At 41.7% G+C, this 24,523-nt stretch overlaps 1 protein-coding gene across 1 annotated transcript in view; it reads left to right on the top strand.

Annotated features, from left to right (window-relative positions):
* SORCS3 (sortilin related VPS10 domain containing receptor 3) overlaps positions 1–24,523 on the top strand; it is a 302,417-nt gene that overhangs the window by 267,628 nt on the left and 10,266 nt on the right. The window contains exons 17-22 of the mRNA XM_040606476.1: positions 3,476–3,589; positions 5,065–5,236; positions 12,497–12,683; positions 15,572–15,705; positions 20,481–20,604; positions 23,266–23,378. Of these exons, the coding sequence (XP_040462410.1) occupies positions 3,476–3,589; positions 5,065–5,236; positions 12,497–12,683; positions 15,572–15,705; positions 20,481–20,604; positions 23,266–23,378 (844 nt within the window). The remainder of the gene's footprint in view (positions 1–3,475; positions 3,590–5,064; positions 5,237–12,496; positions 12,684–15,571; positions 15,706–20,480; positions 20,605–23,265; positions 23,379–24,523) is intronic.

The following is a 24,523-nucleotide window of genomic DNA, read 5'->3' as shown; positions in this document are numbered from 1 at the left end:
TGATGTTTGAGGTTAAATGATGAGAATGTCATTTAAATGGAGTTCAAAATACCCTGAAAGCATATCAGTTGAGAAAGCATTTTCATTTTTATAGCAGGTTATCAGGATCAGTGTCTGATTTGGTATTGGTGTGATTCATGAAAACTTCACTTACCTTCGAATCCTTCCTGAAGAGATGTGAGGCATGAGATCTGCAACTTATTTGGGCTTAGGCCAGCTGAGACTCACAGTTCTTTTTAGAACATGAACACGCTGAAATGCAGCAAAAATGAATAAAAAGCATAGACCAAAGTGTTTTCTTGAATATTGGAATAGTTTGGCTCTAAGAAAGGTTCAGGGATATAGAACAGAGATTTTAATCTTATCTGGACGGGTGTTTAATTTTATTCCTAATGCCAAAATTACATCTGAGGCTCCTTAGCTTGACTCAGGAGATCTTTTCCCTTTGTTGTCATCAGGGGAACTTGCAGGATGAACAAACTATCTTGCCCTGCAGTATCTGCCCTTGGCATTGACATATGCTTCTGAGCTGAACCAAGCACCAATCTCCAGAGATGATGCTTATGAATTTGCCTTTTTTTTTTTTTAGGGTTTTTTTTTTTTTTTTAGTTTTGTGCCTCACCAGCTTTCTATTTCACACTGAAGCTTGTCTTTTCTAAGCTCTAAGTGGAAATCTGTGGTAGCTAAATTGGCCTTAAGTGCTGTTCTGCCTTGAAAAGGGTCTGTATCAGAATGCACTTTTTCAATCCATTGATGTGTTCCTTGCATGTGTTCAGTATCATTTTTGCTTAGATTTCCCAGTAATGTGAGAGAATATTGCTGTTAACCTTGTCAGTCCTGCAGGGGAAATGCAGTTAGAGGATGGCAAGCTGGCTTTTGTTTCAGGCTCCGTGCTGCCAAAAGAATTGTTAACTGTTTTCAAATGCAAAATTATTTTAGTTGGTGATGGAAAATCAGAAGAAGCAGATTCAGTTTAAGGGTGAGTTTTGATGCTAGTCTGCAGGGCTGACTGGAAGAAGAGGCAGGGCAATCAGTTTGAAGAAAATACTTATGGTGCTGCAAATGGGGCACCGGGTTTATCTTAAAAGTGATTTTCGGAGTGGAAGGGTGGACTCATCTGCTCTGGCTTGTGACTTCTAAAGGATGAGTTATTTAGTCAGTGGCAAGATACAGGTTATTCTGTGATTCACCTGACTTCTTTTGGATGTCAGTATGAGAAGGGGAGGTGCTGAGGGAGTGCCTTTTCCCTCCACTGACTAGAAGGTGTCTCTAGTCAGGGAGCTCGTGGAGATACATCCCCACTGTAGGTATCTATGGTTGGAAGGACAGCTCCTATTTTTAAACTTGATGCTTTTGAAAAGGAAAGCTGTCCACTCAGCCTTTTCTGGCTGGGTTCACAATTACCAGTTGTTTTTGGAACCGACTGGCCTGTCTCTTGTGTGTGAACTGAACAGGTCCTGTGGAGTGTCAGGGAAAGGAGAAGGGTACTGTGCAATTACACCCACCAGCAGGTCCCAACAGACAGGCCCTCTGCTTCCCCCGTAAGTAGGTTTGCAGGCTGGTTCTGGTCCCAGAGCAGACCATGCTACTAGGTGTGACGATGCCTGCCTTCAAGAGCTGTGCAGATAGGACAAATGACTGCGGGAGCCCTACAGCACAAGCTGTGATAGCTGTACTCCCTCCCATTTGATCACAGCGCCCTTGCCCCTGTCTGCCTCCTGTTGCAGTGCTATCTGTTTCCTGCTGTTAGATATAAGGCTGATCTAAATGTCAGGGGCATAAATCATGGCCCAGGGCCCCAGTTCAACAAATCCTCATGAGTCAAGATCAGAGGTGACTCCTGCCAACCCTTGCAGTCATTTCCAAAAGCAAACCCTGGCCCTTTTCTGACATAGAATGGCAGAAGGAACTCAGAAGTGTTATTAAAGTGCTCACTGATCTTTCTTTTCCCTCCTCCTGCTTCTTTATTTACTCTGTCAAGATAGCTTTCCTGAGAAAGACAGCACAGCAGCTGGACTTGATTATTTCCTTAACTTATGCAAACCCTGGGGCTTATGAGAAGGAAGGTGGGCAGCATGCGAGGTTTTAATATACATTTACCAGAAGTTAATGAACAAGCACAGAACCTTGAGGGCATACAGCAATGTTGTCTTTAATTTTATTAAATATTTATGCAGCTCTTTTCTTCTTTGGGGCAAAGTACAGCTCCTCCTGAATATTTTTAATTACAAAGTCACTGCCAGGCATTTTTGACTGTGCAGGTCGGACCCACTGAGAATGATTAAATTGAATGTTGAGAGAAAAAGCATTAGGGAATCTCTGAACCTTTTAAAGCAGATTGCAGAATTTTTGCCCTCCAAAAAAAGGAACAGTAGCACCTTGGGTCACTGGGGACATTGCACATTTTGTCTCACCAAAGCTCTTCCTGGAGACTTTCTGATGGCAATTCATACTCTGAATAGAGGAAAGATAAAACTCAGTGTCCTAAAGGGCACAGAGAGCTTTCAAGGCAGTGGCTTCTGTAGTGTCTGTGTTTCCACAGAGGTTTAGTTTGTTGGCATTTGTTAACCTGCCTCAAGCAAAAATCCAGAATCCCTTTTGATTTGCCCCTTGAATCCAGCCTGCCAATAAAGCCTATGCACAGAAACCTGGTCCAGAACCTATTAAATCTTATGGAAAGCTTTGGCTTAATCCTATTGCTTCATCATTGTGTTGGCATGCAAAGGCAGCTGTAAAAAGAAGCCTTGGATGTGGTTGTATACACTTCCACTCTTTGGTGGTCCAAGGAAGCATCAATACCCTGGATTACCTTCCCCATGTGACGCAATACTATGTAATCCTTATACTACCAAACTAGCTGTGTTTTAGTTTAGTGTTCGAAAAAACATCAGTTATATTTCTCTTTCAGTCCAGTCATAGCTCAATCAAAGAGCAAGGAGGCCCTTGACATAGGTATATTGGAGGCCATTAACGTAGGTATATTTACATACGTAAATATACATACCTTGTCTAGCTGTTCAGGAAGTGATCCTAGTGTTTTATATTCCCAGCTGCTTTGTTGGGAAACAAAGGCATTAGATCTGATATGTTCTGAAAGTGAAGACTTCAAAAAGCAAGCAAATCCAAAGAACCCAAGCAGTGAAATTATTAGAGAATAATAGGAAAAGAAATTAACAATAGAATTTTCTTTCTGAATCTCTGCCCATGTTTTGTTACCAAATGAAACACAAATCCTCTAGTGCTCTGCAAGGCTGGTAATTCTGTGTTGTCAGGTATCACATACCTTCTGTGAACTGTGTTCCTGCCTCTCAAACTGATCAGGCACTTTGTCTCTGGATGAGCCCAATCCATGATGTCGTGCCATCCAGCAGAGAGCCACCAACACACACATGCTTTGGGGAACAGATGTCACCTAAAACTGTGAGCTAAATCTAGTGAATGTGTACAGTGGTGGACTCATGACTTGTCTCCGTAGCGACTATGGGTATGAGAGGCACAGCAACAACAAGTGTGTCCCAGCCTTCTGGTTCAGCCCGTCCTCCCTGTCCAAGGATTGCAGCATTGGTCAGAGCTACTTGAACAGCACTGGGTAAGTGAATCTTACAATCTCTCTGGTGTTGGTGACCTTGCAGTAGACACGAGAACCTGGAAGGTTCTTTTTTCTCTGCTCCCATCTGGCTCTTTTCCAGTCTTATTCATGAGGTAATGTTTGCAGCAGCATCTGTATGGAACATTGCCTCATTCCTCAGAGACAGGGAGAAGCACATTAACATAAGTGACATGTAGATATTTTATTGCTATCAAGTGATGTATGATCCCTGGAGCCTAGACTTGGAGCTCCCCTTTGCTGCAAAATTAAAACACGAATCAAGAGGTCTATCTGAGAGACAGCTGAACATTTAGCAGGACAAGTCTGAAGTGTTTCACATTGTTTTTCATTGAACCTCTTCCTATCTTATAGCTCCTATTTCTCATAGCTTCTGGGAAGGCTCAGATGAGCAATTTTTAGACTTTCCCCCCCACCCCCCTCCTGCCATTTTCACTTGTATATACAATACCTAGTGATTTCAGACAAGCTATATGTGCTGCTTTCTCTTGGTTTTACCTAGAACAGATGGCAAGTGTTGGTTTATTGTAGTATCGCTTTGTCAACGCTCGTCTATCGTGCAGGGGATACTCTGAAACTGGTTGCACTGGTTTGTGTAAAATTGCAATGTTCCTTCATAGAAAGTACAGGCCCTGAAGACTTTACAAGGCTGCTTCTGAGTCATGGGTCCAGCATGCTCAATTGTAATGACAGCTTTGTTCATGGCTGGTTGATGTGGGTGGCTGAACAAATTGAGGCTGCCTGGAGTCTGGAGTCACTTAACTTCAGAGTCCCCCTGTCAGCTGAAAGATTGCTATAAATATGGGATGTAATTACAGGATTCCTGGCCAGTATGAGTACTTATAGCTTCGTGACACGAGCAAGAAGAAAATAGTTGGAGTCTGTGTTTTCTTAATCAGTCCTGTATTTTTACTGTGAAATTGCTAGAAAGGGTTAATGCCCTTAACAACACTGGAAATAGCCAAGTGTCTTTCTAGTTAGCTAACCTCTTCCAAGAAGATCCAAGAGAAAAACCCATTCCTTGAGTAATTTTAAAATTGGACTGGACAAAGCTCTTGGCAGAACTTTCCCAGTACCTTCTAGCAGAGTAGAGGGAGGCAAAATGAAATAAAAAGCATAATTAAAAAGCTGGGATGCAGAGTGCAATCCTGCAGGCATGGGGAGTTGGAGTTCTCTGCCTTTTAGCAGCGCAGAGTAAATCACCTACACAATGTGTGCATGTTCTCAGTGATGCTGCTGAGAATCTCTGAAGAAGGTTGGATTGTGATTTTTTTGGCTTTCTCTGATTTAATAAAGTTTTAGGTTTCTTTGATTCTTCCTTTAAGTTAGGGAGTCATGCAGGCAGTTAGCCTTTGAAAAAACACATGCATTGATATGGAGAAATAAAACAAAAGCAAAACAAAGAAACTTTTCCACCCACCACCTGGGCCCAATCTCCTTTTGTCACTGTTCCCCAGGTACCGAAGGATTGTATCTAACAACTGCACAGATGGCTTGCAAGAACAATACATGGCCAAGATGGAGAAATGCCCTGGAAAAGCACCTCGGGGACTGCATATCCTCACTGCTGATGGAAAGTTGGTCACAGAGCAAGGACACAACGCCACTTTCATCATCCTTATGGAAGAGGTGTGTTAGTGGTCTCAGCAAACCTTTTACTGTGTGGCAGGACTGGCATTCTTTTTCTTCACCTGTCAGGCTGCTGAGAAGAAAATAGTGATCAGGTGGAGTCATGAAATGATGAACACTCCTGAGATTGAGGAGAACTAATGAAAGAGCTATATGTGAAACAGAAAAACAAATCACGTTGAGTCAAGCCAAAGGAGTATTTGGCTGGTTATCTTGTTTATCAGTGATGATGAAGCCAATGCTGAAGATAGATCTGGTAAAAAATATATTTTGCCACCAGTTTCTTGCTGCCTCCAGTGAAGTGTAGTTTATGGAGTCTGTGAGGCAGAAATGGTGTCTGTACACTTCTGTTTCTAGGATGAAAATCTTTAGCTGAAGCTTTGCTGGGAAACATTAAGAACAGTGGGTAACATTTTCAGACTCATGGGGAGCAATGAGAGACATTGTTTCGCAGTAGGAATTGAGCGTCTCCAAACCACCTCTGAGTTCCCCAGCCCATATCTATTTTATTTGTTTATTGGTACAATTGCCTCTGTAGCCAACAGCAGCATAAGTGATACCAGGCCACGCTGGTGCCTGAACCATCAAAAATACTGAGGCACTTCTGGTGATTTCTCTGAGTCAAATACACCCCTATTTGGCAAACATGTATGGTGCAGCCTGTGTCATCAAGGCTTGTGGCTCAGTGGAGAGTTGGATAGCTAAGGCAGGCACTTGGTATGTATTTGGGCTGACAGGAGCATTTTTCAAATAATCTTATGATTCTTCTGGTCTGTGATTTGGTTTGGTGTTTAGGGATATATGTGACTGCACAACAAAAAGTGCTGCTGTTTTCTCTGCTGGCTTGACTGCCTGTGTAAGGTGTCATTGAAGGTCCAACAGTGATTTTTCCATAATGGATTGTGTTACATCTGTTTTCTGGTTAAACAGGGTCACCTCACAGCCTCACTTCTAACATCTTCAGGTGTCTCAGGAGGGGTAGCCAGGGATTGAGGTGGTGTTGGAGAACCACAAATACCTTTTGTCATCTACTATATCCTGTGTACTTCATTCTGGGACAGTACCTGGAGACAGCTGGGAGCCAGACGTGTGATGGTCACAAACATAAGAGTAATGACACCATGACAGACTAGATGCCTGTCTGCTAAGGATCCTGCTCTGACAACAGGCAGCATTAGGTCATTGGGGAGATTATATTAGAAACAGTGCAAGCCTAGTGTCCCTTCACCTTCCAGACCCAGGAGTAACCTCCATTAACAACTGAGACCTTCAAGAATACAAGAAGCTGTAGGAAGCACCTGGGCAGGCATGAGTGCATGTGAACCTCGTGAAGTTCAACAAGGCCAAGTGCAAGGTTCTGCACATGGGTCAGAGCAATCCCAAGCATGAATACAGGCTGGGTGGAGAATGGATTGAGAGCAGCCCTGGGGAGAAGGACTTGGGGATTTTGGTGGACAAGAAGCTCAACATGACCCAGCAATGTACACTTGCAGCCCAGAAAGCCAACTGTATTCTAGGCTACATCAAAAAAAGCATGGCCAGCAGGCTGAGGGAGGTGATTCTTCCCTGCCACTCCGCTTTCATGAAACCCCACCTGCAGTACTGTGTTCAGCTCTGGGGCCTCCAACTTAAGAAGGACGTGGACTTGTTGAAGCAAGTCCAGAGGAAGGCCACAAAGATGATCAGAGGGCTGGAGCACTTCTATAAAGACAGGCTGAGAGAGTTGGGGTTGTTCAGCCTGGAGAAGAGAAGGCTCCAGAGAGACCTTATAGCAGCCTTCCAGTACCTAAATGGGGCCTACAAGAAAGTTGGAGAGGGACTTACTACAGGGGCATGTAGGGATAGGACAAGGGGTAATGCCTTTAAATTAAAAGAGGGTAGATTTAGATTTGATATTAGGAAGAAATTCTTTACTGTGAGGGTGGTGAGGCACTGGCACAGGCTGCCCAGAGAAGCTGTGGGTGCCCCATCCCTGGCAGTGTTCAAGGCCAGGCTGGATGGGGCTTTGGGCAACCTGCTCCAGTAGAAGGTGTCCCTGCCCATGGCAGTGGGGTTGAAACTAGATGACCTTTAAGATCCCTTCTAACCCAAACCATTCTGTGATTCTATAAATCTGAGCATACTTCCATGGAGAAGTTTTTTTTTCTCATGATATCTTGTTTGTTATTTTTTTAAACACACACTTCTATTAATTTGAATTTTTCTGCAGTAACTAAATGTTTCACTGGGACCACACTAATCTGACAGGGCGTCTTTACATACTTCCTCAGAGGTTCATGCATGCTCTGCTTTTATACAAAGGGGACTTCTTGTCTACCTGGCTGATTCTTTTATATTCTGCAGACTTGACATGGTAAGACGATTTGTATAGACATTGTGAGTGGGAGTTCAGAAAAGAACAGACATAATCTAGAAATTAGAAATCTAGTAGTAATTTATTAAGGAACTCAAGCGGAACTGCAGCATACAAAGAATGATAAACAGATGGGGAATAAGGAGGCAGTCAAGGTAGCTGAAGAGTGGAGTCTTTACAAGGCTTTAGAGATTGAAGAGGCAGCTGAATAAATATGTGAGGGTGTTCACTCTATGTCCTTTGCTGAAAAAGAAGGAAAGTTAGAAAAACACTTCATAGAAACATTTTTTTTTTCTAAGGCAAGAGGATTTTCAAGAACATGTCTTTGTGGGTGAACGGCTTATTCCACAGAGAGCTCTGTGCTGAGTTTGTTTCTTAAGGAGTAGACATTTTAAGGGGGGGAAAACCAAACAACACTGAGATTTGGGGAAAAAGTATTCTAGTCATTCAGTATGAGCCTGAGACAAATGAATTGTCATCAAAATATTCCTTGTTAGTTGAAAGAAAAGATTACTTTAGAATTCTTAATTATTACAGACTTTGCTGTCATATAGATTCATTCCTGCCTCCCTCCCTCCACCTTCTTTTGTCAGTCTGTTTCCTGACGGGTTGTTTTGCACCTATGTCTGCACTCATTTTCTGAGCCAAACAGCAGTCTGGTAGTCTGGTAAGTCCTCCTGTGGATACATCTGTGTGGTTCTCCATTCAGCCGCCTTCCTGTTTCAGGCTAACCATGATCAGCAACTTTATGAGTAGCCATCAGTTCCTTTCCACCTTCTAGTACACGCCCTTAATAGACTGGTGTAACTGACCTTTAGGCTATCAAATGGTAAATGAAGACTTTATCATAGTTAATAAAAACCTAAATTTCTCAGGATTTATAGATTTAGCTTTAGGAGTATCGTTCCCAGTGATAATTCAGAATATGTGCATGGCGATGATAATGGGCAAATAGATGCAGAGTGACTTACGATGTTTCTGTGGTTTTCAAAATATGGAGCTGGGCTGTGGTTTGGACTGTGTATACATGCAAGGGAACATAAGGAGATAAGAACCTTATTTTACCTTTTTTAAAATCCAAGTTTGGATTTGAGCACAAAGAAATAATAGAGTTCCAAACTGTCATTGTATGGAGTTGTGTTCTTGACCAGATCTATGAATCTGTTTTTTCACCTGATCTTTTCCATGCATCCCCAGCTCCGCTCTGAAGGGTACATAAACTCTCCTCAGGCTTAAATGGATGTTTATGTGGCAGCTCCAGCTACTGAACTGTTCTGTTCCCTTGTCTTCTGTTTATGCCATCTCACAGCTTCCCTTTTTCAGTAATTACAAGGTGATGGCAAGGCTTTGTAGCGGGGTTGTAATTGCAAGTAAGCTGAGAAAGCAAGCAGTGACTATCCAAAGAACAAGCCTAAGTAAGTATTGGAGCTCTGCACATCTGTTAAAAGATTGCTAAACTGTGTTTATCAAAATAGATAGCCACATCCATGTCATATTTTTATGCAAGCAATTTAAGATTTTCATTAGAAGAACCAAAATTCATTGTGTATATACATTGCACTCCCCTCCGTCCCAAGCACGTGTTGGATGAACTATTGCCCTGCTGAAATCAGTGGGAATTTGGCTCTTAACTTCAGAAGGTCAAAATTTCAACCAGTGATCTGCTTTGTCACTTTGCTAGTGTGGCTTCCAGGCAGGAAAACTTCCCAAGGCTAGCCTTGACGGGGAAATGACTTTGAAGAGCTGTTCCATGACAGTACTCCTGTCCGCCCATTCCACTACCCTTTGCCTGCTCACTCATTTCAGTATGTAGAGCTCCGATCTTTGTGACAGCCCCTAGATCATTCCCTTTTGGTAGTTTACAGAGCTGAAAGCAATAAAATGCATTTTTTGAATATATATGAAGAGCAATGATTTTTTTTTTTTCCATTTGAAGTGCTTCCACTTCATTTCTATTTTAATTTGTATTCATAAACTCCAGAATATTCTGACATCATGTGTGGGGCTGGCACACTTGTTTTAGTATTTTATGTACTGGATACAGAGGTATTGAAAGGAGAAAGAAAACATTAGTGTGGTGAGCAGACTTCATACTGAAGACCCAACTTTCGTAACTGGGTGGAAAGATCATCTGCTACCATTTAGGCATGACAAATCTGTTCCTGCTTCTCCACTTCAAACCTTATAATTTCAGGTGGAATCATGTTGGAGAAGCAAGGAAGAAACAGAAAAGATAGTTGTTAGGCATGAGAGAGGAGCTGCTGTGATGGGTGCAAGAGATTCCAGCCTGAGGTCACCAATGATGAATCCAGCTCAGCTCAGATTTTTATCCTCTGTTCAGTGTCTTCCGTATGAGATGAACTTGTGGTCATAGTACATTCCCTTGAGGAGCTGTTTTGAAAGGTTTAACAAGCTGTGGGAGCCTTTCTATCAAATAACTGAATATCCCATAAGTGAAATTTTGCCCCTGCTAGAGAAGTTTTTAGTGGGACTTTAAATCTTTTTCTCAAAGGAATGTTATTTGCTACTTAATGTTATAGACAGGTTTTAGTGTCACTACCACTCTAGTCCTCTGTGTTTCCTTTTTGGTTTATACTGTATTTTTAATTTTCTAGTAGGACAGATTGATTAAGTCAATAGAGAAATCTGCCAGTAAGACAGCAGCTGCCATGAGTTTGGAGTCAGTGGGAGGCAAGAACTGTGACCCCTTGCCTTTTATGGATGTTTCTATCTCTGCAAGAGCTTTTGTTGTGCATCTTTGGTCTCAGTTGCTGAGCATTTAAGTTAGAACAGCCTGTGAGCTATGTAATCCTGCTTTTAGGACCTCTTTTTCCATGATTCAGTCAATATTCTGCCTTTATCTTGACTGTCCTGGGATGATATGATCCAAAATGGATCTGTGCTATGTATGAATGTATTAAGACCATATGAAAAATCGCTTACGGATGTGAGGTTCGTAGCCAGAATTTAGGCTGTAAGCCATGTGTTTTGCCACACACAGGTAAAATCGAAAACTACTGCTCAGAGGAAAGCTGATGCTGTTAGCTCTGAAACTTTTAGGGACTGTCACAGGTGTGGTTGTCCCAAGCAATCTTTGCTCTTTGTCTGATCTGCACAGTTTTTCTAGGAAGTCATTGTTTTGTGCAATACCTGGCCCAGAGGCTATAGTGAAATCTGGGAGTTCAGTTGTCTTTTCCAGTGGGCCCAGTGGATGCAGGAGCCTGCAGGATTCGAACAGGCTGTGGAGGGATTGGAGGCACGTCAGAACTGGCTGTGAGTTACACAGCTGCTTCCCTCCCTTAGGTCGACATGTACCAGAACCAGATATTAGCTTTGATCCTGACCCTGTGCATTTACAGCCATAATGGGGTTTATGAGATGGCCATGAAATATTTCTGAATTTCCTATCTAAAAAAGCTGAAACAAACACCCCCAAAACCACACTCAGTTAAATATAGGAGCATGATTGGGTGGTTGTTTTTTTTTTTGTTGTTGTTGTTGTTGTTGCTTGTTTCTTTTTTGGTTTTTGTTTTGTTATGTTTTGTTGGGGGTTTTTTTCCACTTTAGAATCTCACTCCTACCTTCAATATATCTAGGAATTGGGTTTAGTTTTGGGCTAGGAGCATCTCCAAAAGGTACTAGTATTTTCTTCACCCATAGCGAACACAGTGGAGACCTTTCTTGAAAGAAAATTACTTAGGGCCAACAGACCTGATATATATGCAGAATGTTACAGAGATTTAATCTGAGGTGTAGTTTCATTTCAGTTTAGTGAAATCACTGCAGTGGGCTTTAGCTCTGTTTAAATTAGCCTTGTTTTGTGTTACTTTTAGTCAGCTGGGGACAAGTATGAAGTAAGACTCCAAGAAAGTGAAGTAACAGACACTTCTACAGTTCAACTACAGTGGTTTAAAGCATGGTTTAAATTAAAACAATCCAGCTGCTGCCTCTAGACAATACCAGCAATGCTGGAATCTCTTGTCTGTTTTCCCCTCCTTCATTTCATAGCTGTCATTGACAGTAATCCTAGAAGGGACTTTCCTCATCATCTACTTCACTCCCCTGTGTATACAGGCCCTATCTCTGTGTTGACTGACATTAGACAAAATCTGTCAGTCCTCAATGTGGGATTCAAAGTGCATGAATTCAGCCATCCTGAAGTTACATGTTTAGCTGTAAGTAATCATCTAGGCTCCATCATCAGGGTACAGGCATGGATATTTGCAGAAGATGATTCATGTCACCTGTCTCAGTTATCTTTGGAAGGGATGTGTTGGTCTCTTTCTTTCTCTGACTATACAGGAAGCCTGGAAAACTAACTTAGACTAGACTTGCAGCATCTCAGTGACTAGGTTCTGTTTCTTTGGAACGTATTGGAGACCCACTTCAACTACTGTCCTGTTCTGGAGTGTTTCTGATGCTCCCATATGCATGTGGAAATTACTTTCCAGTTAGCATCTAGCCTACCATCAGTGTAGTGCCCCCATCTCACTGCCTCTGATGGAAGTACTTGGACAGCACCCATTCAGCAAAAGGCTGTGCAAAGCCTTGGCTACTTCAGTGACACATAATGCCCAACCGTGCATTGCATTAGATGATTCCTGTATGGTCCGTTGGTATATGCATGTTTGGCACTCTGCCCTCTCCAGATCTATAAACCCAAGATGGGGGAATAACATCTCTTTACAGGCGTATATGTTCAGCTATTCTAAGCATTGCTTGTGTATAATTACCTGGTGCTGATTTGAGTCTGACCACTTTGGTGACTGACAGAAAAAAGGTACGCTTTTTTGGTAAAGTTAGAAGTTTGTGTCCATGCTAATGACATGGAACTAAGAAGTGGGATGGAAGGTAATAAAAATCACTCTTATCAGCCCAGTTTCCTAATCCAACCTTCTCTGTTGCAGGGCGATCTCCAAAGGACAAATATTCAGCTTGATTTTGGAGATGGCATTGCAGTATCCTATGCTAATTTCAGCCCTGTTGAAGATGGCATCCGGCACGTGTATAAGAGTGCTGGAATCTTTCAGGTGACAGCATATGCAGAGAACAGCCTGGGCTCTGACACTGCTGTCCTTTTCCTGCATGTGGTCTGTAAGTACTTCCAGCTACTAGATTCCTTGGGTGAAAAAAAAAAAATGACCTCACTGAAGAGCCTGCAACTTCATGCAAACCCACCTACATATGCAGCTCAGGCTCTTCCAAAGGCTTGGACTTTAAGATATTCTTCTACCTTGTTAAGTAAACTTCACTGCGTGAAGAGGAAGGGAAGTTTCTTTTAACGCAAGTATATTTGCAGTCCTCACAGATACGGATAAAAGTCTGAAAATGTTTCTTGGGCTTTTTGAAAGGGGCAGACACTAAACAGCATATGAAACAAACTCCAAATGTGTGTTTTCGACACGCTTCTAATACCAGTTTTAGATTAATCTACTAAGTTTTGAGTTAGTTACTCAGGATTTGGGAGTTTACATTGCTTATTAAATAAAAGCATTATGCTGAGCATACTTCCTGGGATATGAATGTACTGAGGGCTGATGTGCTACTTTTCGTATTTCATGTGTTTGACATGCATTCCTGACTTTTCCCTCCTGTTTGGTGAACAAGTGCAATTTCTCTCCACTTGGCACATGAGAGCCCCCAGCTGACTTTCTCAAAGCCACAGGTGAGAGCAGAGTGTGTGGAACACAGGATGAGACCAGGAAGAATGAAGTTCTTTGTCCTGCTTTCAGTCTACTAGGTGTCCTGGGCAGAGAATTCCATCTGTGTTCAGATTTACACCATCAGTGTCTGTCTTCCCCCTTAGCCTGTCATAATGTCTTCTAGCCTGTCTGTCTTTTACTTGAGCTTTTTTGGCTGGAAGGGAGCAAGTCAGAAATTTCCAAAACTCAAGAACTTTTTTCTTCTTTTTAATTTCAAGCCCTGTGTATGAACGAATAAATGTTCCTTGAAGCTTTTATTGTACTCATAATTCCCTCAAAGTCAATCATGGCTACATTTAACAACCTGTTATTAGAACATTAACTCTTTTTTCCTTCACCTTGGGCCATTAGCTGACAAAAGTGATGGTTACCTGGTAATAACAACCAGCTTTGTATGGATTATCTGATTTTTCTCGTAGGAACTTCTTTTTCATGGTGAGAATTTTAGAATAGAATGCTATGAGAGGCAGTTGCGTTGCCTGGTTGTGCTACTCTACCCTCTTCTTCCTCAGCCCCTCAGATCTCTCCTTTGACTTTTATCTCTAGGGAAATATTTTGCAAACATCTACATTCATGCAAACACCGAAATAGGTGGTACCTCAGTACTAGAATTCTAATATATTTGGGTGTACTAGTCAATATAGGAGGTTTGATCTTGAAGCTCAACTGTACAGACAAAAATGCCTGCTATATAAATCACCCTTATTATACAGTCTGTCTGGTGCTAGAATGCGGTGCGGGGTAAGAAGCTCCTTGGCCTCAAGCAACAGTAGTTTTCTACCCTGCAACTTTATGAGTGGTTGGTCAGCTTTTCACCTTTCTGGAATCTGCTGTCAAGCTGCTCATCTCTTCATTTAAAGAAAGTGAAAATATTACTGTTTTTCCTGTTACATGCACTGTCACAAAATATTTGGGGGATCCTGCTATTTTTGGAACTCAGAGTAATAACTATGGGCAGAATTCAGGAGTGACTTGCTGGTAAAGACCCCCTGGGAAAAGGGGAAAAAGAAGAATAGGTTTTAAGGAGCCAAAAGTAAGAATAGTGCCCCATTGTGCTTGGAGCTGTATGTTCCATCAGTGAAAGATCAGTTCTTGCTCTTCAAAATCCTTGTCATCTAAGTAGGTGGAGAAATGATCAATGTCCCCCTATCATGCTTGAAGAGTTGAGAGTTAACACAAAGAGATCATCTTGGTTAAGATCAACAAATTTCCTGCTTCCCAGAATTAGTGCCTTAGGAAAAAAAAAAAAAAATCACTTCTTTCTTATTTCATCCTGTCCTTCTCACAGTGACAGTCTATCAATTTGCTGTGTTTTAAAAGGTACCATCCTGAAGGACTCGGTAACGCTGCCCAATGTGAAACAGTTACCACTGAAATTCCATACCCGTAAAACCAAAAACTTAAACAATAAGGAAAGCAATGGAGATGGTAAAAGCTTTAAACAAACTAGCAACCAAAACCTCAGTATTTTTTCTGGAGAGGAACTGGCGGCTTAATTCTGGACTTCACGGACAGGACTCATTCTGGACATTTGCATTTATTTGACACAACTTTGCATTGATACTTTTTCATTTTGTAAGTCAGAAAGAAGTTCTGCTGGCAGTTAAATACTTTGATATGCCAATCTATGCATCATTCAAGTAGTTCCTGACTTTTGCTAGTGGTAACTGACTCCCCAAAGACTTCTTAATGTGAGGCCAAAGTCAAAAAGATACCAAGGACTTCCAAAATCATGAATCTTTCTTTTGGAGACCTTCTAAAAAACTGGCAGAGTGTAATTAACCACGTCATAAACGCTGAGTATATGATCAGATTTAAGCCATCTTGGCTAAAATTATTTTCCCACAAATCTTAGTAGCTCATTGGATATATTTTCAAGGAAACACCTTCTTTCTTTCTTGTGTCCTGTCCTTCAGGCTTTCAGTAGCAACTTGCCCTATACAGCGCAAAGCCAGTTCATTGTGGTCCCTCAAACTGGGTTAAAAAAATTTCTTCTAAACACAGTGTGGACCCTGTCTGAAATTAGCACAGTGGAAAACGTGCATTTCTGGCTCCTCTAGAATTAAGAGTGAGGGAAAAAAAAATATGTTTTTATGTTTATTAATCTGGTATCTTTTTCTGTTGCTTATTGACTGCTGAAATTCTCTTGTATTGCTATAACAGAGTCTCACTGCTGGCATAAGACATTTGATTTATTTAAAGGAAAGATCCTTAATGTTCATAGTTGCACGGGAAGGATTTAACTCAAAGCCTCTAATAACGAAGCATCTCTTCACACAGGTCCAGTGGAGCATGTCCATCTGAGTGTCCCCTTTGTCGCCATCAGAAATAAGGATGTCAACATAACTGCAGTAGTTTGGCCCAGCCAGGCAGGCACACTTACCTACTTCTGGTGGCTTGGTAACAGCACAAAGGTACAGCTGCCCTTTGGTTCGTTTTTACTTCCTAAGCTTGTTGCACCAGACCGGGAACTTTCTCAGCCCTAATAAAAACAACTTGGTTTGCTTGTTTTGTGTTTTAGTTTTTTCCTTGTCTGAAAAGGGTTGTCATTATCTGTACTTCAACATTTGTGTGTTTATTTCCTCCTGTCTCCTGTTGTTCTTAGGAGTCATTACTTTTTTACATCTGGCTGTTATCAGCCCAACTGAGCTTTGGAGACCACTGGTTTTACTAGCATTCACTTACAACTTAACTGAATTATATACCACTATATATGGGATAATACTGGCTTTCAACACAGTGTCTAAAAACTGCTGGTGTTCAAATAACCATGGGGGTTTCCATTATGTACCAGTATGCAGTATATAATGGTGGATTGCAACACAATACTTTAAAGCTGTTGGTGTTCAAAAAACCAGTTGTATCTAGAATTTCAATCTACACTCTCAATGAATTGTTTGTGTCTGTCTGTAACTATTGTTCATGGTCTTGGATATATTAGAGATGGAGATGAGACTTCTTTGCAGTGAATTTTCAAATGATTGCCAAAAATTTATTATAAAGAGATTTGTTGTCTATAATTAAAGTAAGTGAAACTACAAGTTGCAGTCATGACAAGTTGCAGCCATGCTTTCAAATGGAGAGAGCAGGATTGCTTATTAGCTACAGTTTTTATTATAGACTTTAGGGGTGAGATAGCTGACACACGGGCACTATCTGCCATTATTACAGTTGTGAAATGTGCAGCTGCTAATTTTGCAATGTAGTATCTGCTGCTATTTACAAAAGCAGTTTAAGTCACGTCATTGTCTACATTATTGAGCTGCAATTGAACATGTGCACTGAAATGAGGTCACAGCAGAAAAAAAATGGGATTTTACTTAAATATGGAACTTGAGTTCAAAAATAGCAGGCACACAAGTATTTTCTCTTTGACAAAGCTGCTTGCATTTTAACCTCTTACCCCTGCTACCAACAGTAGCAGGAGAAAAAAAATAATCAGTAAATGCTGTGTCTACTGAGATTTTACATTCAGTTAGGAAGCTCGCTGTAAGAAGTCACCTATTTTTGTGAAAGTGTAATTGAGGCACTGGAAGAGCTGAGGAACAAAAGCCACTTACTATAACTTTGGCAAGTTTCTGTGCACTAGCTGAGCTATGGCAACCACCCACACATTCACATCTAGTCCGTGACTACTACCAGGTAATTCCACATAGTTTGTACTGCAATGAGCGGGATGCAAAATCACATTACAGTTCAGATATTTTTGGCTCAGTGGTCACACATGGACAGCCATTGAAGTACATCTGAGACAATTTAGGTACTGGTAACTTGATCATCTGCTTAAGCCCTCCAGTGTACCCAGGTGTCAGTTTTCCTGCTGTTGTTTTTTGTCCTTAATATAGGGGTTGGTTGTGAATAGGCCTTAAAAAAGATTTTTTGAAATGGAATGTAGTCTAGAAATGGTAGAGCAAAGCAGTGGTGTTTGCTGAAGATTTCCATGTAGCCCTCATGGTGCTTGCCTCTGGGTTGTAAATATCATGTTATCTGTTTTAACTTCTAGTTTAAGTTTCAGACCCATAAGCAAAAGATTACAAGCAGATATGGATGTGTTTGGGATGGATGCTTTGGACATAACTGCAGATAGAGTAGCTGATGCTTATGATACCTTGATGACTGTACCTGTTGCTGAAATATATTGAGGTATGGATTAGTAAAGATGGTGCCACTTACCTGTGGCCAAATCAAAGACCCAGAGCACCTTTCATTCTTTGCAAAACATTATCTCTAACTACCTCATGAAATGTGCTTCAATTTCAACTGACAGAAGTATCACAAAGGATATAGATATAACAGCAGCAGCCACCTTCTTTTTTTTTCAGGACAACAATCTACATCACATTAAAATTTCTTCTGGGATGTTTAATGTACATGTCAGATCCTTCTCTGTGCCCACTCATGGGCAAACTGTGGTGCCCTAAGTACAAGTGGAAGATGGGGAACACTGATTTGTGTGTGAATTAAAGGATGAGGTTTGTAATACTGTGTATAGTGACTGCTATTATTAGGTGATATATTCTAGTTCCATGCTGAGGGATTGCAGCTTCTTTTTCTGTTCAGTCCGTAGGCATCCCAGGCAGAACCAGATGTGTCACTGTGCAGTCTCACTAAGGTACTCTGTGCGGCTGCACAGGCGAATGTTATCTTAGACTCAAATGACCTGGCTAAGGTTCTGCTGCTGCCTTCCCCACCCTGCTGGAACCATTGCACTGAATTTTTGGTGTGCTAATTTTTGCAGTGTGCCCAAAGGCCAATTTGCTTGGATTAACACAGGTCCAGTTTAATAAATGTGTCCAGCTGTCTAATAGGTTTGAGCAAATGAACCTTAAACTACTTGATTTAATTTACAGTTAGTTTCCAAATCTTGGTGCTTGAATTAAAATTAAGGAGTTGGCTGAATATTAAAACTCCATGATGGAGGTGAAATCATCCATGATAATGGAATGTCCAGCATACACACATACAAAAAGGGAAAGTTGTAATTTTAAAGGCCAGATTGGTTCCTCTTATCTGCCTTTGCACAGAATCACAACCTGTAACCTCTGGGAAGATTGCTAATATCACTGCAGTTTGATAGAGGCCGTGCTGCTTGTCCAGGATGTGTGTATATCTAAATACATGTTAGCTAGGCCTCCAGGGCTAGCACAAGCTGGCACCCCTGCTCACTTGGTCTGAGAGTCCCTTTTTTTCATGACTACTGCCTTTTCAGCTCATGGATGAGGGATTCGAAGGAAGGTGGCATTCTGCGGGGAAGGAAATGTGTTTCCTAGTCTGGCCAATGCCACTGGAAATTTTGATTTAGTTATGAAAATGGCATATATGGCCACTGCTATGAAATGCAGGCAGGTTGGCAGTCTGATGAGATGAAGCATGAGCGCTAAGAAGGTGAATGTTAAGAGATTTTCCTCTGGAAACAAACAGGCAGTGTAGTGAAGGGACAACACCAATGGTATGATGGCTTTATCTGTGTACTTTTGCAATGGAAGCTAGTATCACTATTTTCATTTTAATGGTTTAATGGTCTAAACCAAGAGATTTGTCTGCAGGCCAGCTATCCAATCAATGGCATTGGGAGGGCTAGACTTCTGATTTTCACCAGGTGCCCACCAAAGCTGCTATATCACTCCCCTTCTCAAACAGGCAGGGGAGAGAAAACGTAACGAAAGGCTCAGAGGTCGAGATAAGGACAGGGAGATCGCTCAGCAATCGCTATCAAGGGCAAAACAGACTCCACTTGAGGAAAACAGTTTAATTTACTAACAATAAAATCAGAGTAGGATAATAAGAAATAAAACCAAAACTTAAAACACCTTCCTCCTACTCCTTTCTTCTTCCTGGGCCCAACTTCACTCCCCATGTCTCTGCCCCCTCCCCACAGACCGCAGGGGACGGGGCTGGGGCTGGGTCAGTCCCTCACAGCTGTCCCTGCCACTCCTGCCCCCTCAGGGGACTCCTCACCCTCTGCCCTGCCCCGGCGTGAGTCCCCCATCTGCTCCACGGGCAGAGGGCACAGCCTGCCTCACCGTGGGCTCCACCATGGGCTGCTGGGGAACCCCTGCTCTGGCACCTGGAGCCCCTCCGGCCTCCTGCACCGACCTGCAGAGCTGTTCTCTCACATAGACTCTTGTCTTGTCTCTGGCTGCAGTTGCTGTTCTACAGGTTTTTTTTCCCCATTCTTAAATGCATTATTCCAGAGCTGCTGCCACCCACCGTCGCTGATGGCCTTGGCCAGCAGTAGGTCCGTCTTGCAGCCAGATCGTATTGGCTCTGGATGATGTGGGTGAAGCTTCTGGCATCTTCTCACAGGAGCCACCCCTGCAGCCCCCCTGCTACCTGAACCTTGCCGTGCAAACCTGATACATCAATCAATATACAAATAGCTTTTCCTGAACATCGTGCACTTTTCTCATCTGGATGTGTATCAATGTGAGAATTTCTTGTGTGAAGAGGACACCTGTAGTACTATCAAGATAATTTTTGTTTGAGAAGGTGCAGATAGTCAGCCTTCTCTGCCAGAGTTCTGAGCTGGCTAAATTCAGGTGAACTTTCTTCTGGAAACCATTCAGCCACATTCAGACAGCATTGTCTGCAGGTATTATGCCATGCTTTCAGCCTTGTTAGCATGGTTTGCCAGCTTATGGCTGGAGCCGGCTTACAGGCTCAAAGCATGGACAGGGCGATGCTGGGTGCCCTGCCTCTGACCTGAGCAGAGTTGCTGTGGGATAGATGGATTTGTGCTCATAAGAGCAAGGGCTGGCCCTGAATCTGAACAATATGGATTGTTTGAAGAAGCATCTGTGTGTTTGGATTATGTTCAATGCTGGTTTGAGCTGGATCCTGTGTTTTGTATAACTGATACAGCAACTGTGCTGAGTGTGCATGCGTGTGTGTGCGTGTATTCTGCAGTTGCTAACTGTGCTCTGCTGAGGTATTCATAGCATAAAGTGTTGCAGTTCAGTGGAAGAGCATTTCAGCAAGCATTTACTGAAGTGAGAGAAACCTTTGCCTGTGGGACAGTTCTCAATGGATGGGAACGTTGAGGCCTTAGCAGGACATGCACGCTCAGAGCACCATTCCTGTGTCAGGGAGGGAGGATATCATGGCCTGGTGGATTAGTCAGGTGCATGTTGTGATCGTGAATTAATCTCGCCCTGATTTTAATATCAACAACTGTGTTTACCTCTTGCAGCCCCTCATCACCTTGGAGAGCAGCATCTCATACGTCTTTGCTGTGGAGGGGATGAACACTGTCACTGTGCAAGTTGCTGCCGGCAACACCCTCATCCAAGATACCAAGGAGATCGCAGTGCATGGTACCCTCAGCCTTTTATAATCAGATCTCAAGGGGGTATCTAGAGGTGAAGAACAGGTAGTTGCTGCTGAACCAAAATAAACTCTGTGAACTCTGTAGTGCCTGGAGGAATTTTTGAAGACAAATTGTAAACAAAGTAGCTCAGATATGTCATGATCACAAAATACAGAAATTAATTGGATGGGGCAGCTAGCCAAATTTTTAAGCTCAGCACTGTAGTAAAGTGTCTGGAGTCTTCTCTGCCAACTGGTCTGTCTGTACACCCTGACTGGGAACTCCCAAAAGAACTGTAGCCAGTCTGCCTTCCCTCTGCTTCCTAGCTATGGAAAGAAGTAGTCATAGTGCATCATTAAGGTGGCCTGAGTGCTGCTGATGTTTCTCTTTATCCAGTGACTGTATAAACAACAGGGGTCTGGAAAACAGGGAGCAGAAATGACTCTGTTGTTGGTATCTCTTCCCATCTTCCATGCCACAGCTGGAGGTCTGAGTATGTCTACTGGACTTTAGTGTGAATAAAGTTTGGTATGTTCTTGCCATATCTGCACATCATGGGCTGCAAAAAGCGCCCTTTGGCAGACCACAGGGCTTACCCTTCTGGGGGCTTGATAAAGGCTGAGTGGAAGAGCTCTCAGCAGTTTTGGCCAGGACTTTGAGATTTCTCCAGAGAATAATTTCTATCCTGGGCTAGTCTTCATTTTCTTTATCCAGTTATTGGCATCCAGCATTTAAGGGCAAGCTTTTCTTTGGATAGCAAGTTTTATTAAGAGACCTGGGCTTCAAATAACTCAGATTGCACTGTGTAGTTTAACTATGTGTGTCTTGTTTCAGTAATTAAATACAAATAAATGTCCTGCTGGTGACTGGAAAGCTGTATGCTCAGATTTAACAACCAGCTAAATAGATATTTATTGATTGCCTGGCTGTGAAATGCAATGGGTTTAATAATTTGTTGATATCATTTAGTAATACTGAAACTAGCTATTAGCAAATGTAAGTAACCCTCTACTCGATCATTTTGAGCATTGCAAAAAGCAGTGTTTATTTCTGGGAAACATGCATCTTTCCATTTGTTTTTGGAATAAACCTGAATCAAGCATATCTGGGAGAGGTCCCCGCAGATGATCTTGATCTTTGGTCCTGGTAGGTCCCACAGAGCACTCCTCACTCTCTGTTTCTAACCACTGTAAAAAATTTTGCCATTCTATTTAGAAGATCCAGCTCTTTGGGCTTTATCACAAAGAGAGAGTGATCCAGTTGGAATGTCCAAGTAGTCCTATGCAGCTCCATGCTGCAGACTGACATGGTCTAAGGAAGGAGTCCTGCCAGACTGTCTGGTGATCAGTTCAAGTCTGAGTATGTAAATGAGTGACACCTTTGGTAAACATGCACTTTGCTATATTTGTGTCCTGTGTTATTATGTTTCTAGGCAGGAAAGCATGGCTTTCTGGTGTTAGCAGTGGAGGAGACTTATGCAGGCTTTTCTCAAATTGTGATTAACAGACCAGAATATACTCAAAAAATAAATTGGACATGGTACTGAGCTTTCAAAAGTGAAAGGCTTTATATATCAGGATCTGGGTTAAGCCCTCAGAACTTGGGAGAGTTTCCCCACTCTCTTTGATGCTTCTTCTATTTAAAAATATACTGCACCATCTAAAAGGAAAGAACAGATCTTGCAAAAGATGCAACATAAATGCTGTGCTGGCACATCCCTGCTATTCTGAGGATTTCCCCACATATTCTTGTGGTGTATCTTGATCTAAAACTGGTACCTTCTTGCAAATGATTAATGGTACTGATTTGAAGTGTCTGAAGGTCAGGTGCTTCAAAGTAAGGCACAGCACATCTCTAAAACCAGAGAGCCATCTACCCTGAGAACTTATATTTGAGTGTGATTTCCATCCTGGATTTGTGCCTCCCACTGGCCCAAATTTATTGTGCACAGTTGTCGTAAGGATTCCAACCTTGGTCTCTGGTGACACCATAGGGGAGATTTGGAATTGGAGAAAAATTTAAAATGTTCTGTATTTTAAGTCTAGGAAGTTTTTCTTCCTCCCTGCAATCAGTCAATTAGGAAGTAATTTCAAAGTGTTTCATGAATAGCCATGGCTTGATTAGCCAGTCATTAACACCACTGGGTTCTGATTTGTTGGGGTATTAACCACTCACGGTTTCCCTCCAGGAGAGCAAACAGATAATACCTGCTTTTGAAAACATTACTTACAGTAGGTGTTTGTTCTGCAAAGCACAATGCATGCAATTGCACAGACCTTCCAAATTTCAGCCAGATGCTGCTTTATTTACTGGTCAACTTCCTTGTAAGCAGGGTCTGATGAAGCTGAGTGGCAAAATTACAAAGCCTATAGGCATCATAAAGGGAAGGTATCCTCTCCCCTCTCTCATTCTTGCTTCCATTTCTTTTAGGAAAAAACACAATTTGGTATTAGGGCAAAATGTCCTTTATTAAGAAATGTTACAAGAATTGTTTTGTTGAAAGCTTTCTGTCTTGCTTAGTGTTACCCAGCCCTTTTTCTTCCTTCAGACTTCCTTCTCTTGCTTTTAGACAGTTTAATTACGGTCTTCCTGTTGTCTTCTGCAGCCTTGGCTGTACTCTGGATGCTGCATATTTAATCCTCTTATAAATACTGGTTTTCTATTCCAGAGTATTTCCAATCTCAGCTCTTGTCATTTTCTCCCAACTTGGACTACCATAACCCTGACATCCCTGAATGGAGGCAAGACATTGGCAAAGTCATCAAGAGAGCTTTAGCACAGGTGAGCATCCATTTCCTTATCTGTACTTATATTGACAATGCTGTTAAAACATGCACTTTTTCAACATGTTAGCTTGAAAGAATGAGACAAAACAGCAGTAATGAGGCTATCATTTTAAATTAGTAAAAAGTTTCTAAATATACTGGACCTTTTTACACAGGCAAACTATATTGGGAATTTTGTGGAAATATTATAATTACTTTTATGTTTCTATGGTGCTTTTTAGTTTTTAATATCCCTGAGGACTTTACAAATTCTTGATTGCAATAGTATCATTATTATTATTATTTTGCCAAATTGATATTACAGTGAATACTGTTTTCTACTCCAAACATTTGAGTAGTGTTACCATGTGTTGTTAAACAGCTGATCCACTTCATCCTAGAAGACACATGTTGTAGCACATTGGATGTACAATGAAGTTTTTTGTTACCTCTTCCTCATACTCAGTCAGGAGTTCAATGTGCAGATAGCTGTAGCAACTGGTGAACATTATAAAGCTCTACTCACCTTTCAACTGGGACAAAAAATGAGGATTAAGAGGGGAAAATAAATTTACCTTTAAAATACAGGACAAAGAGAGACTTCTGTGGGTGGAAGATACTGAATCTTCCTTTGGGATTAATTAGAATATGTAAACTAGCACTCATTCTTGCACAAAAGGGGACAGAATAATTTATGATATCAAATAGCCAGGGACTTTGGTTTTGTGTGAAATCAGGAGATAGATCTGGGCAAGCTTTTGTGTTTTTTACATTCTGCCAAAAATGTATCGTGCTGGGTTTTTTTGCTTCAGCTACAGCTGTTCTTAGAAATGGAGGCTGATTATTTTTACCGGGAAAGTACATTCCTGCTCAGCTTTTCTCATCTGCAGCCCACTCAAAATTCACAGTTTATAAGAGTTTCCTTGATTGTTTTCCCATCCTGACAAAAGACTAAATTCATTTGTTTAAACTGTTGTTCCCTTTTACTGTATTCAGAATCAAGCCTGCTGAAAAAAAGAAATTAGTTGGGTTGTAACTGTGAACAGTTACAGACGACAGCAGAGATCATATAGAAGTGCTTGCTTGTATATCCTTTTGTGAATATTAGGTTGCAATTCATGGTCTGCACTTACATGACATATCACCAGGAATGGGCTGCCC

The sequence above is a fragment of the Falco naumanni genome, chromosome 9, assembly GCF_017639655.2.
Source record: "Falco naumanni isolate bFalNau1 chromosome 9, bFalNau1.pat, whole genome shotgun sequence".
In the NCBI taxonomy this organism is placed as follows: Eukaryota; Metazoa; Chordata; class Aves; order Falconiformes; family Falconidae; genus Falco; species Falco naumanni.
The sequence above is the reverse complement of the archived record's forward strand: the minus strand, read 5'-3'. Positions and strand labels throughout refer to the sequence as shown.